This window comes from Hibiscus syriacus, unplaced genomic scaffold (assembly GCF_006381635.1).
Source record: "Hibiscus syriacus cultivar Baekdansim isolate YM2019G1 unplaced genomic scaffold, ASM638163v2 tig00117034_pilon, whole genome shotgun sequence".
In the NCBI taxonomy this organism is placed as follows: Eukaryota; Viridiplantae; Streptophyta; class Magnoliopsida; order Malvales; family Malvaceae; genus Hibiscus; species Hibiscus syriacus.
Window position 1 is genome coordinate 4,226,782 of NW_024063533.1, and position 15,330 is coordinate 4,242,111.

At 32.8% G+C, this 15,330-nt stretch overlaps 1 protein-coding gene and 2 pseudogenes across 1 annotated transcript; all 3 read right to left on the bottom strand.

The window, feature by feature from the left end:
- Positions 1-1,338: 1,338 nt before the first annotated feature.
- On the bottom strand, positions 1,339-2,175 carry LOC120196917. Its single transcript, XM_039198592.1, has one exon. It carries the CDS (start codon positions 2,173-2,175, stop codon positions 1,339-1,341), a length of 837 nt encoding a protein of 278 aa, XP_039054523.1.
- Positions 2,176-7,532: 5,357 nt separating this feature from the next.
- On the bottom strand, positions 7,533-10,272 carry LOC120196918 (annotated as a pseudogene).
- A 1,118-nt stretch (positions 10,273-11,390) lies between these two features.
- LOC120196919 lies at positions 11,391-12,581 on the bottom strand (annotated as a pseudogene).
- Between the last annotated feature and the right edge of the window lie 2,749 nt (positions 12,582-15,330).

A 15,330-nucleotide genomic window follows, 5' to 3' on the forward strand; every position in this document is an offset into this window, starting at 1 on the left:
ATAAGAACCTTCATAAAAATGACATCTCTAGTTATCACAACTTTCTTTCTTTCCAAATTGAAGACTCTATACCCCTTGGATTGAGAAGAATAACCAATAAAAATTCCTTTCCAAGCCCTCTCATCTAACTTAGACCTCATATTGGCATGTATATGGGTAAAGAAGATTAAACCAAACACTTTAAGGTGTTCCACGGATGGTTTAGACCCATACCATGCTTCAAGAGGAGTTTTCCCATTCACAACCTTGGTTGCTAACTTGTTCAACAAATACACAGAAGTATCAACAAGCTCTGCCCTAAAAGATTTGGGAAGATGTTTTTCAAACAACATGTATCTTGACATATTCAAAGCAGTTTTATTCCTCCTTCCACAAACTCCATTATGTTGAGGAGTGTGAGGAACAGTGAGCTAATGATGAATCCCAGAGTCTTTGCAAAAATCATTGAACTCCTTGGACACATATTGTCCACCATTGTTTGTTCTTAAGACCTTTAACCTGCAATCACTTTGATTTTCAACAAATTTCTTGAATTCTTTGAACATTGACAATACATTCATGTTAGACTTCAAGAAATAAACACATCACATTCTTTTCAAATCATCTATAAACAACACAAAATACTTGCTGCAATTCATAGAAGAAGTCTTCATTGGACCACATAAATCAGACCGAATTAACTCTAATTTCATACTTGCTCTTTGCACACCATCATGAGAAAATGTCAACCTATGTGACTTTCCAAGTTGGCAAGTTTCACATTTATCATCATAAATATTCAGCTTAGGCAAATCAGTTACAAAGCCATTCGACTGCATGCACTTCAAGGTTCCAAGATTAAAATGTCCTATCCTTTTTATGCCAAATTGGACTAACTTCATCCTTTGATAAGTAAACATGTTCACAAACAACATCAAGCTTCAAATAGAAATTGTTATTCTTCATTTTCAGCTCAGCAAACTTAGAACCACAACCATCAAACATGTTACAGACATCACCCTTAAACTGAACACTATTGCCATTTTTAATCATTTGAGGAATACTCGGCAAACTTTGATCTAAATTAGGAATAAAAAGAACATTGTGAATAGTTCTTTTACCTTGAGGAGTATTGACACAAATCGAACCCTTTCCTTGAACTTGAATCGTAGCACCATTTCCCAACTTCACACTTGTCTTGAAAGAATGATCAAGTGAATTGAAGTATGTTGCCTTAGGTGTCATATGACTAGTGCACCCACTATCCACAAGCTAAATGGAATTGTGAGCTAGTTCAACAATATGAGAAACCATAAATAAGTGCTCACCCTGTTCTTGGTTCTTTTCACTAGCATTTGCTTACTGTTGAGGTTGTTTATTTGTTTGTTTCTTTTTAGTCCAGCAAAATTGTTCAGTGTGACCAAGCTTATCACAAAAAGTAAACTGAAATTTGGTCTTGCCCTTATCCTTGAACATGCAATCCTTTTCAACATGATTTGTCTTCTTACAAATAGGACATGGTGCGAACTTTCCATTCTGACAAGCAGAAAAAACAAAAGCCTTACCATTGTTCGAACTTTCACATTTCTTCACAGAGTTATTAAACTTTACTCCTTTATGAGCAGCAAGAAAAACACCTTCACTTGCCTCATGAGCTCGCATAGAAACTCTTTGTTCTTGTGCTTCTAACTTGCTAACAAGATCATCAATGGTCAATCTTGACATGTCACAAGATTCCTCAATAGCTGAAATTTTTGCTTTGAACCTTTGAGGAACACTGATCATGACTTTCTTTACCACCTTTTTATCCGATAAATCTTCACCATAAAGACGGATTTGGTTTACAATGTCCATAAACCTCATTGAAAAATCTTTGATTAACTCATCCTCCTTTATTTGCAACATAGAAAATTCTTTCTTTAGAGTTAAGAGCTTTGTTTTCTTTACTCTATCACCTCCCTCATAAGTTTCCTTGAGTTTATCCCAAACACTCTTGGGTGTTTCAAGATCCATAATGCAGGCGAAAATGTGGTCTGCTTGCCCGGAGTGAATACGCGTTAGAGTTCTATAATTTTTCAACATTTCTTCATCATAAGCTTTGAGTTGAGCAAGAGTGGGATTTGGTCTCAATGCTGGTGGATCTTCATCAGTTTCTACAACCCTCCACAAGCCAAGAAATCTCAAATAGACTTTCATCTTAACTGCCCAAACATAGTAACGAGTTCATATAAAAATAGGAACATGTGTTGAAAAAGCATTTGAAGAAGCCATTTTAGAAAACACTCAAAAAAAACTCAAACTCTCAAAGTGTTTTAATCACTCACAAATAGCAATAGAACCTCACAGCCCTCAAGAAACAGCTCTAATTACCACTGTTAATGTTAAACCAAGAAAACAAGCTTGAAAGCAAAAAGGAGAGGATGAGTAGAAAAACAAAAGAGGATAGAATACGAAAAGATTGAACAAAGATGGAGAGGTTTTTTTTTACTACACTCTCATCATTCTAACAATTTCATTTAAAAGATTACAAAACACAACAATCTGAAATGTAGAGCTGTCATACATTAGCGTAAAAGAAACACTTAACTTAAAACAGACTCATTAACAACTAACAAACATCATTATAGCTGACATACAAGACAAAACCGGTTGCAACCTAAATTCTCAATTGCAACCTAATTTCTCATTTCCAGTTGCAACCTAATATTTGATTTCCAGTATCAAACTCAAAACATCAATAGAAACAAACTCTTCGATGACTCCCATTTGCTCTCTCAGATTCCTCTCAAGTCTTCTCTCCATGTTTGAAACTGTCGAAGATGATATAATTGTTGATCCGGTTGAGATTCTGGAGGTTATTGATGACTTCATATTGGACAGGATGAAGTTGTTGATATCAAAGATAAAATGTTAACACGCAAAAACTGAAGAGACACATTAATTAATGGAGAAATGCATGAGGGAAGGATATTGTATCATCATTCATCAGTTTGGAAAGAAACTAAATTAATAATCAACCACAACCCGTCTTTTTAAATACAAGAAATTATGGGATTCATACCATTTGTAAAAGCTGGATTTCATTTTCTTTTGACCGCTTATCTAGAGTTAGAGAGTTAAATGGGATTTCTATATAGATTTTCCAGGTGGTAAAACCATGTTCTCCCATGTTGTTTTATACTTTAAAAGCTAATTCGTTCCTTCAATTTTTTTATTTATTTTTGTAATATGAAGTCTTCTGAGGTCTGTGGGGGCAACAAGAAGTGTCACAGTAGTGAATCGGGGTTGGCAATGTACATTGGTTCCCCCTTACAAGGCGGCGGTGAAGAAGAAAACAATAGCGGAGTCAGTGAGAAAGATGGCAGTGGTGTGTATGTTGACGATGGGTGCTGGCAATCATGAAGCTGTTATCAACAGCGATGATTCAATGGCTTCCAATGCTGAGGAAGAGTATGGCTGGACTGGAAAGGTGGTAACAGGAAAGTCGAAGGAGAGGTGGTAGTAACGACTAGATTCTAGGATGGCGACTGAATCTTCACCGTAGACTTGAAACGTATACTTTTTTCTGCTCCATTTTACAATCAACGTCAGCTCCTCCTTTGTCACTGAAGAAGATGCAGCGGCAGTGGCGACAGCGGTTATTTCCTTTTCCTTCTTTTCAAATAGTAAATTAAAAACTCAAAGAATCACCATGCTTTTCTAAAATGAGAGTCAAAATGACTGGTTATAGATGCCAATGTGATCAAATAATGTCCACTTATGATATTTTGGATGAATTTACTCCTTAAAAGATTTATTTAAATAATAAATTATCTCTATTTTTGTTTAATATATCATAATTTAGTATAATATTTTAAAATTATAATATTTGTGTTGCGTTTGATCCCTAAAAGATAATTTTTAATAAATTTATCCTTATTTTTTTAATAACTCACAATTTAATGTTATATTATAATATTTACGCTACATTTGATCTTTGGAAATTAATTCATATACTTATTTAGTATATCATAATTTAGTTTAATATTATTAATATTTAAGTTGTATTCGATCCTTAATTTAAAATTAAATTTACCCTTATAATAATTTATCTTTGAATTGAGAGAAATCAATCTACGAATAGTTCAAATATTTCATTCAATTTGAAACAAGAATCATTTAAAATGTAACCCAATAAAATTATTTGTGGGTTGAATAAAGGAGAGGCATCAATCTAAAATCCAAACAAATTTATAACAATGTGCATGGAGAGAAGACATAACAAATGCAACAATTGTTATTGAGTAAGGATAATATTGTTACAATATATTTAAAGAGTTCTCTATCTACATACTTACAGAGATGAAAACAATAAACGTCACAATTATAAACACGTGACTTTTACATAAAATATTTAGTCATCATAATCTATGGACTCTCTGAAGTAACGTTGAGTTCATTATCTTTTGTGCCATTTCTTCTTGTTTCCTATGTATCTCATAAAACAATGCTTTCATGTATATTTCATATATGTCATCTATCAGTTTTGATTTAATATTCGAATTTCAACCACAAGTATCAATCTCAACGAACTATATGTATAATTTCACATTAGATATAAAATTCACACAATATGCATCAATTATCCCAGCAATATCAGTATTCATATGTATCTCATGAAATACCTTCGGCTCAAGAAGAACTCGATATAGAGAAGGGTTTTCCCCAAATAGATCTTTCTAGATCTATCCATTTCAAAAGGATTTTCATTGAAAACTGAGGCCATAATAGGAAAGAAGGGATGAAAAAGAGTTCGAAGATATAATTTTTCTCCACTTGTCGTCATCGACAAGTGATGGCCGACATTCATACCGAGTATCTACGAAATTTCTTAGAAATCAGATGGATATGATGAAATACGAAGAATAGTTGAGAAATTTTGAGAACTCTTTTTTTTTATTATTCAAATTTTTAAAATGTGAAAAATAAAATATTTATGATTTTTGGCTTATATAAGTTGACATGACGACACATTCAGATCCTTTTGATCTACACGTTTTAATGGGTAAGGGATAATTCCAATTTCATTCTTTTTAATTTAGTCCCTTCCCCTTTAAATCCCATCTTTTTCTTGTTTTATATTACAATCTTAATTTTATTTTTGTTTTAATCAAGTCCTTTTGGTGTGATCCTACTAATGCACCTTTTACTATTCATCTTTCTTTCATCTTGTGTTACAAGAAAGAAGGACAATGGAGCATTTACCTACCTTTCACATCTTTTCATTTATTATATATCATATGATTATGTTGCATATAGTTTATTTCATACTCTTTTTGTCATGCATTTTCATATCATTTACTTAGCTTATTTCATGCATCTTATTCTAGGCTTAACCATATTATGTCATAGTCCTTATACTATGCTTGTTATGTTTTTTGCATAGGATATCATATGTCTCCACATCTTATGCATATCATAGGCGGCATCATTCATTCATATCATTCTTAGCATAATCATGACTTATTCTATAATTTTCATGTCTTACCTAGGTTCATTGGATGCTAAGGAAGGCTTGGGAAGCTCGTGGACAAAGGAATCATACTATGGCAGCTCATGATAGCTCAAAGGCAACAAAGGAGAGCTCATATTAGCTAAAGGAAGCTCAAAGCATAAGGACATTAACTCAAGGGTAGCTATCTAGCTTGAGTCTACCTAGCTTCTACTCACCTAGCTAGCTGCCGAAGCACTCACCTAAGCACCTAGCACACATCATGTGCCAAGCATAAACCATGGTCGAACTTATGCTCATCTTACCAAGGCGTGGAGATCATGTGACACCAATCCATGTGCTTTATCACTACATGTGTAGTCCATGTGACTTCATTTAGGCGCCTAAACCACCAAAGGACATCACTGTTCAGCAAAGCCTTGCAACCACTCATCTTGGCGCCAACTTGAAGAAACACCTACACTATTCAGCCAAGGCTCATTTCTCTTCCTTCAAACCGAAACATTGTCATCCTTTTGAAGAGAGAGCCGAATCATCGCCTAGGCAAAAGAAATGTGCATTCATCTCATTAATTATGTATCTACATAAAGACACAAGTATGGCCGAAAATCCTTGTAACCATTCAACAATTACTTTTCATTTTCTAATAATCGCCAAGACATCTCTCGTTGCATCAAATTTGTTATTAGTGAGAATTTTCTCTCTTTTTTGTTTTTTAAGAACTATATATCGACTTATTAAGTGCATCTGTGCTTGTGGCATCAACCCTTATTCTTTCCATAGATACTTGTGTTTTCTAGTTCAATATAACTAGAGGGGTCAAGTCCTTGTCTATCATTCCTTAAACAAAACTTATAAGGTATGGGGTTAGGCTATATTATAACCTAGTTTTTGTTTAAGATACTATCTTCACCATACCATCACTTTCTTTACACCATAACCAAGCCATCATCCTTCATCACCATTCCTTTTATTTCTTTTCATATCATCATCTTCATCTTATATTTCCGTAACCTACACTAATACCTATCATCTACCACCCTAATCATCTATTTGAGCCTATCTTGTTGCAGGAGTGTTTCCTTCCTTTCTAGATCCACAATCAGTTGCCTTCCATCTTCATCATATATAAGGCGTGCACTCAACCAAGATTACATCTTTTTTTTTATCATTTTCGTTTATCTTTAAATTATGTTCTGTTTTTTAATTTTCATTTTGTTTCAGTTTAGTCATGTGTTTTCTTTTATTTCTCATTCTTTTTATTTCATTTTAATTTAGCTTTATATGTTCATTTTGGCTCAATTTAGTACCTTTTTTATGTTTAAATTTCAATCATTTGCATTTATGCTCATTATCATTTATTTTATTTATTAATGTATTTTGATTTTTGCATTGATTCAATTTACCCCTTTATTTATGTTATACATTATTTTTTTTTTATTTTGTTAATTTGGCCTTGACATTTTACTTGTTTTCTTAGATTAGTCCTAATCTTAGTTTGCACTTTCATTAATTTAACACCCCACTTTATTTCATTTATTTGCGATAGTATATCCTTAAAGGTAAGTAATAGATCATACTTTAAATTTTGGTTAAAACTTGTAAATTTCTCTATTAAGACATTTATAACTGATTTTGTATTGATTTTAAACATTGTGGGGGCACTCATGTTTCCTCATGTGTAGTTGACTCATGAACCATTCTAAGTGAATTTCTGATAAGACGTAGACCCGCTTTGAATATATATTTTTAGGTATTCGATCTTACCTAACCTCAAATGACATACATAAAAGTTTTTAACCGAATAAATAAAAATATTAATATCTTTGAAAAATTAGAATAATTTTATTTTAGAAATAAAAGAAAATCAAATGTTATTCACCGCATTGATCAATTGTTATATTATCAAATTTAGATAACTACATATTATGCTAATACCAACCATACACAATACTAATGTGGATTCATTTTCAATTTTTGACAATTGCCTTATCTATGAATTTTATTATCGGGTACGGATGGCTTGGTTGAACTTTTTTTCTAATTGATTGAGACGTTTCCTTCATCTTCTACAAATAACAATACTTTCTTCATATGTAAAAACCTCAAAACAATCACGTATCTCGGTTTGAATCTCGAATTCCGTCACCTCACGAGTTCTGATATCATAAAACGATAGTTTTTCATTTTTGGATTTTATAAGTATCTTATCATTATCTCTGGTCATGTTCCAAAACCATTCAAATTTTTGAGCGGAAATTAAATAGTTTAACAATTTTAAAGGTCTAAACTATAAATTTTCAAATTTTTGGGGTGGCCATAACCCCAACTAGTCTCCATTATCTTCCACCACTCATGATGCATGGTGACTTTACTACATGTGCTACTACATTTTCATGGTAGTGCCTAAAATCTTTATTGGGTTTTCGAACTCACACTCTTTTCTAAATCATTCTTTTTAAGAGAAACAATATCATGGAAGGGGTAGAGGTAGCACTTCTAGTTGACCCTCTATAAGGCAAGTAATATGAAATGTATTTTGTGACTGAATAAAAACTATGGAAATGTGAAATTTATTTATTTTGAGATTAGAGTTGCTGATGTTTTGTTCTTTATTTTTGGGACGTATGAACTTAGTAGGACTTCAAATTTCTTTGATGAACTTTATGTTAGATGTTGTTAGCATGTGGTTGAATGATGCATGATAAGTTTAATGTATGTTAAGTATGTTCTTTGTTGCAAGCGTGTGTAATTAGGTGATGTCATATTTTAGATTTTGTTATTATGGTCACTATTAATCACACTATTAACTTTTAATTTCATAATTTCATCAAAACTCTAATTTATCTCTCAAGGGTTTCAAGGATTAAATTAAGATCTTTCATATATCAATTCAAATTTCAATAATTTTACCATCAAAATGAAGTTTAGGTGATGACAAACAACTTTAACACTTTAATTTCAATCAAACTCTTGACCCCTAAATAGTTGAGTGTGTATGTGTGCTCACACTTGTACTTTTTCTTCAACCAAGATCTTAAGGCTTGTAAAACCATTAATCCTTCATGACAAATTTCAAAATAAATTTCCTTTTCAAACCTTAAATTTCTTAAAATTGTCGAATTACCCCTTAAACTTTTACATGTGATTTTCAACTTCGATCAAGTATGGAAATGATGAAACAACGCCTAATCTTTCATAATTCATGACCATTTCATTTAAATCTATAAACCCTAAATTATCTCTCCTAAAATTTCATAGTGTATACTAATCAAAACCATGAAATAATGGTACCAAATTGAAAAGAATTCAAAAAAAGAAAACAAAATTGAAACCCTAATCCAATTCTAAAGCTCAAAAATCAAATCAAACCTTACCTTGGTGTTCTTGGTAGGTCACGACAATATTGAAGAAAAGATAAAAAAAAATCTAAAATTTTCTTTTCTTTTCTTTTCAATTAAGTCATTTGTCATATTTATAATCTAATTGAGTTTAAAATTCATTTTATTATAAAATAAACATTTTACCTTAAGTGTAAATGTCCAAGACTAAATTTTTCCTTCTCTAGAATTATTATTTGAACAATAAAAGAATATATATGTAAACTTATCACTATATTTTATGAAAAATCATATAAAATAAAAATGATAATTTTCGTTATAAGATTTCATCTTCTACAAATAACAAGACTCTCTTCGCATGTGAAAACCTCAAAACTCATACATATCTCGGTTTGAATATCAAATTCTGTCAACTCATGGGTTCTGATATCATAAAGCGATGGTTTTTCGTTTTTGGATTTTATAAGTATCTTATAATTATCACTGGTTATGTTCCAAAATCCGAACAAATGGTCAACCTCAAAAAGTGGTCCAATCCTTACTAGTCTGCTCCAATGCTTTTGCTTGTTTAACACCCAAATGTCATGAATTGATTCATAGGTGTACCCAAATGTATCTGAAGTCCACAAAGAGATACAATCACTGTGGGGCATCGGCCCTAGATAGCGACCCACATATTCTTGGTCATCAGGAATGGGTGGTCAATCTATTAATTCAATCACTTCTTTTCCCATGTCAAATGCAAGCACCTTATGATCCCAATAACGATAATCGAATGGAACAACACCAAGCTCCCGAGGGTTGATTTTATGTGTGAACCAGTAATAAACACCATTTACACATGCATTGTTTTGGCCATGACTGAAATTTAGATTTCCAGACAAGTCAACACTTTTCTTTTCTAATACCCTCCACGAATCTGTGCTCATATTGTAAACTGAACATTGATATTGAAAATCCTTTTCCAAATCAACATATTTCCGCACATGGATCACTTTATAATCATTTAAAATATGATCTGATCCAAAGCTAAGAGCATATGAATTTATACCTATCATATGTGGAAAGTTTTCCTTACATTGGGGAAGATGTCTAAATTCTCTGGTGGAAGGATTCCACAAACTTATTCGGGAATCAATTCTATCAAATAAGCAAAGTAATCCATCATAGACATTAACAAGATACCTAGACTTCACCCAGCCTAAATCGTCCAAGGAATTAGAGGAAAATCTTGGAAAGAAACAAGTGTTTGATGATGAAATAAGAGAACAACATTATGCCTACTACGTACCAGGAGACCACTGTTTCTTTTCTTAGTATTGCTAGTGCTAAGATGCTGAGAAACAAAATTTGGATTTTCAGAGAGAAACCTCCAAACCGAACGATCGACTTAACAGGCAACTCGAGTAAAATATTGATCACCAAATGTTCAGAGCAATGTTGACGGCTGCTCCCAGCCATTCATTCAAAGGCTATCGCGAGATCAACGGCAATCTGCAGAGTTAATTATTTAGATGAATAGTTTTGCAGTTCGGGCTAACCTAATTATTTTATAGGTCAAAGTTATAGAGCCCTAGTAGCATAAGAAAAGCAAAGTCCTAATGAAACACTGATTCTCATAGAATTAATCCAGTGGAAGTTAAACTAAATGAAATTGTAATTTGGCAAACCGTACGTGCCACTTGTACACGATCTAAGTGCCGGGAAGTGCCCCTACTTGACCCTGCGGATAAATATGATCCTGATAACGAGGATATACATATATTGAAGGGTAAACTATATTGATGGTATCTTATATTTTTGGTCCGTTCTATCTTGATCATCGGTTCAAAAAAAGTTTGATTCTCTGGTCCCTTATATTATATCGGTCCATGATTATGTGGTTCGATATCGTCTTGCATATTTTTTCCTATTGTGAGTAACTAGAGACTGGCCCGAGGACCGACTTAGATGGTTCATACACATGGACGGAGCCAGAATTTAATATTGGCAGGAGCCAAAATATTAGTCTATTTAAGAAAAATATAAAGACTTATTAGGTATTTAAACTCGAAATTCAGCATTAATCAAGCGACCTTAGTGATTAAGGGATTGTTGTTATCATTGAGGTCTCCAGTTCAAGCACGTATGTAAGGGTATCAGCGTTCGTTATCAAATAGTTGAAAGTCTTTGTACATGTATTACCTTATATTTACCTTAAATTAAAAAAAACCCTCAAAACTCAAAAAACAATTTTTAATTTGTCTAATATTTAAACTTAAAATGACTTAAATTGTAATTAGACAAAAAACTTGAGAATACAGACTTATCATTCTTAGTTCGACCCCTACTAAGTAAATATTTAATAAATTTTTATATTTTTAAATTTAAATATTTATTTTTCACATGAAGCAAAATACTATTAAATCAAAATTATACGATTATATAAAGTTTATCGGGAGTTGGGCCCTTGGTCCCTAAGGAGCTCCATCCGAGTTCATACATGCATGACTATGAGGAGTTGGACAGACAAACTCGGGCTGAAATTCATGTTATCTGATATGAAAACCCAAGGGTACGCAAATTAACTCAAACTATGATCAGCAAACCATTATCACGTACGCCGAACCGAGATGCATACCATGTAAGTCAAGTTTTAACTCCAAATTATTCCATTCCATTGCCTCATCCGATACAGAAGAAGATTCAACCAGTTCCGTTACCAACAATGCTTCATCGTCATCCAAAACCTCAACCAACTCCGCGAGCAGGACCGGAAAACTACCTGAGCCTCGAACCAGTGACATGATCATTGGACATCAATTTAAGACAGAAGTGCAAGTCCTTGTTGATAAAGGAATTCCCAAAGCCTTCATTTTTTGCAGCCAAGGAACCATCTTGGAAAGTTTCGTAAAAGCCACGTACGACGAAAGAACCATATTCGAGCAAATAGTATTCACTTCAAACCCTTCCATCTCCATCTTGTTCACCATTCTCTCCATATCTTCAAAACATCCCATTTTTCCAATCCGATACAAAACAAACCTAAACTCAAACAATGAAGGTTTAACCACATTTGTTCTCATATATCTTCAACCACATTCTCAGCCTCATTAGGCTGACCCCTTTCACATAAGCTACTACCCATTGATTTATAACCTTGGCGTTTGACATATACCGATGAAGAATTACGAACAAGATCAGACAATTAACAGTAAGCTTCATTGCTTTGATTCATATTTAGAACAATACTCGATCAAATTGCAAAAGAATTGAACAAGTTCTTGCTTTCGAGACTTTACCTTTTAAACAGCTTGAGAGATTAAAGCCTCGGATATTCATAGTGCTTACATTGTATATCCAGCAAAGCAATTGACTTTGCAACTTACTTTTGGTGGCTAGAAGAAGAAGAATGGACATATACACTTTGAAGAGAGTAGTTTGGAAGACACGGCGATGTGGTGGATTCTTTCATTGCTAGAAAGGTGGGTAGATCAGGTAAAAGGTTTTTCTTCATGAGATTCTCAAACAAGCGAGATGCGAATAGAGAAGTTATATGGGTCCAGAATTTCTGTTTGTTTTGCAAAGTTTAATGGGCGAACTACGTATTGGAGGAAAGTACGGAGTGAAAAGGACCGCCCCTGGACCAGGAAATGAACAACAAGAAGCATGAGGCTACTAAGAAGTTCCAAGTGGAGGTCAGGGAGACTGGCAATCCGAGGATATATGAAACGGAACCAGGTGAGTGGAGTATGCATAGTGAGGTGTTCGCAAGAAGAGTCCAGGGTCATGTAGAGGAGGAATGGAAATCCTGTGGAAACTCAGTAAATGTCTAATTAGTACTATGGCAACTGATTGCAGCACTGAAGATGTGAAGAAGAAACTCCATAACTGGGGGCTCGGAGGATTTGAAATCGATTGTTTGGGAGGTCGAAGGATTCTAATCGACATAAACGACGAAGAACTTCAAAAGCTTCTCAAGGAACAATATTGGTCTCTGTCGAAAGAAGTTTTCGAGGTCAGTTATTATTCGGAATCCTTTAAGGTACCCTGAAAGAACTAATTGGGTGGAGGTTGTTTGAAATTCCACAACACTGCTGGAACTGGAACCGTAGTATCAAATTGTGGTTGCGGATTTTGTTGTAGATACGGTTGCGATCTCGTGGTTACGGATGTTACGAACGTTACGTAACATGTTGCGACTGTAGCAGGCGTGATCTCTTCCTCAAAAATCACAATACATCTAAAGTATTATATTTATACATTTTACAATTATCTTTTAATATACTAATATTAATATACTCTTTTAATATTTTATTTTGAAAATAAAAATTTAATTTCATAGATAAAAATTTATTAAAAACAAATATAAATCATAAAAATGCTATCATACTAGATAATGGGTAATAACAATTATAATGTTAATGAATAACATATAAACAATGTCACTAAAATCATATCAATTTTTTATATTATAACATATAAATGTTCATTTTTACATAACTTATAAAAAAATACATAACTACAAATATAAAAATTTTATATATTACAATTCACCACCAAAATGAATGGTGTGGTGATCTAAAGCATTTTTCATCTTCGTCAATGTCTTGGTTTTGATTTTTTCCTATTGCATATGAAGAAAACTTCACATTATGTGCATCATTGATAGGAAACATGTTGTATGATAAAATTTTATAGTAAATAGATTAGATAAAATTTTATAGTTTCATAGTAAATATATAAAATACATATATTGTTATAGTTTTGTAAAGTGAATTCCTCTCTTATACAAAATTTATATAATAATAAATAAACATATAATTATGATACTTAATGTTAATATAAAAATTTAATTTAAAATTAATCACGTTAATTTTAGAAATGAGAAAAAATCAATTTAAATTTAAATTAATTTAATTTTAAAATAAAGATAATAAATAATTTAATTAATTCAAATTTAAGTAACTAATTTTAAACATAACTATTACGATATTATTAATTATATATATTTATAATATAATTTTAAGAATTAAATTAGAGCAATTCATCTATGTAATTTTATATTTCATATAATTTAAAGTTTGTTGCTTGCGGGACAAATTATAGCGTATTGTGGTGTTACGTAACGGTTTTTGACCGCAACAATCGTGATGCAGTTCCCTTATCGCGTTGCGCCGATATTGAGTCAAGGTAACCTTCGAAAACGTTACGGATGTTATGCTACGTTGAGTACTATGGCTGGACACACAACATTTGAAAGAATTGCTGAATCCTGTGGTACCTTAGTGGCGTTAGGCGAGAATGTGAACCAGGCAGAAGGTTGCGAGAAGTTGTCCTTTCTACTTTCAACAAACCAGTTGAAGAGAATCGAGGATATAATCGAAATTGAAGTAGGCAAGGAGATATATGGTGTTCGTGTATATGAATTAAACTTGATGAAAGTTGTGGCTGGTTCTCAGAATTTAGGATTAGACAAGAAGGCAGATCGGAAAGCTGGTTCAGAGGTGGGTGAAAGCCTGTCGGAGTCGACGGTGGTTTCTGCTTAGAAGAATAAGACGGTTGATTCGGGAGACAATACTGTTGCCTGTTGGAATAATGAAGCTATAAATGCAGTCTGCATGGGAATGTCCTCACATGCACAGAGAAGAATCCAAGTTTTCTAGGGGAATATGAATTACTGGGCTACAGACTCCAGGTTCACGATGTTGATACGGTTTACATCCTGATAATAACGGAGTCAGGATTAAATATTACTAGAGACATTGAACTTTTTAAGAATAATACAATAATTTATTATATATTTAAATTCAAAATTCAGAAGAAAATATTTATTTTGTCTAATATATAAACTTACAATGATTTAAATTATTATTATACAAAAAAATTTGAAAACATTTATATTATTCTTCTTTAATTCGGCTCTTATTTGATTAAATATTTAATAAAGTCTTGTCTTTTTTTAATTGAATACTTATTTTTTACATAAACCAAAATATTATTAAACCAAAATCTATCGAATATATAATTTTTTTACAAGAATCGGGACTCCTTTGGATCCTACATAACGGAGAGTGGGCCGAAATGGGTCGTTCTTCTACTTATTATAATCTTCTATCGAAATCAAAAGAAATAAACCGTTAAAAACGATTAATTTATTTCATCAACAATTTATAATTTTTGACTATCGCCTTATCTATTCAAATTTCTTCGTAGGTTTTCTACCTCGTCTTTTGCATGAAAAAAGAAGGTAGATAAAAATGGGGTACGATAGACTTGGTTGGGTGCTATGATTGAGCATCATTGTTCTCCAAAAGAAGCTTTTGTTTTGTTCAACCATTGCACTCATTGTTATCCATGTTCTGGTTAAACTCTCGAGATAACGTTCTCGAACAAATTATTTCACGAGATAATGCTCTCCCAAGATTAATTGCTCAAATAAGGTGAAATCTACAGTGTTGGCCATAGGTCGCCATGCCATCTATTAGGTCGTCATGTCTTCCCGGTGAGCTATGAGAGAGATTACGTGTGCCATGCACA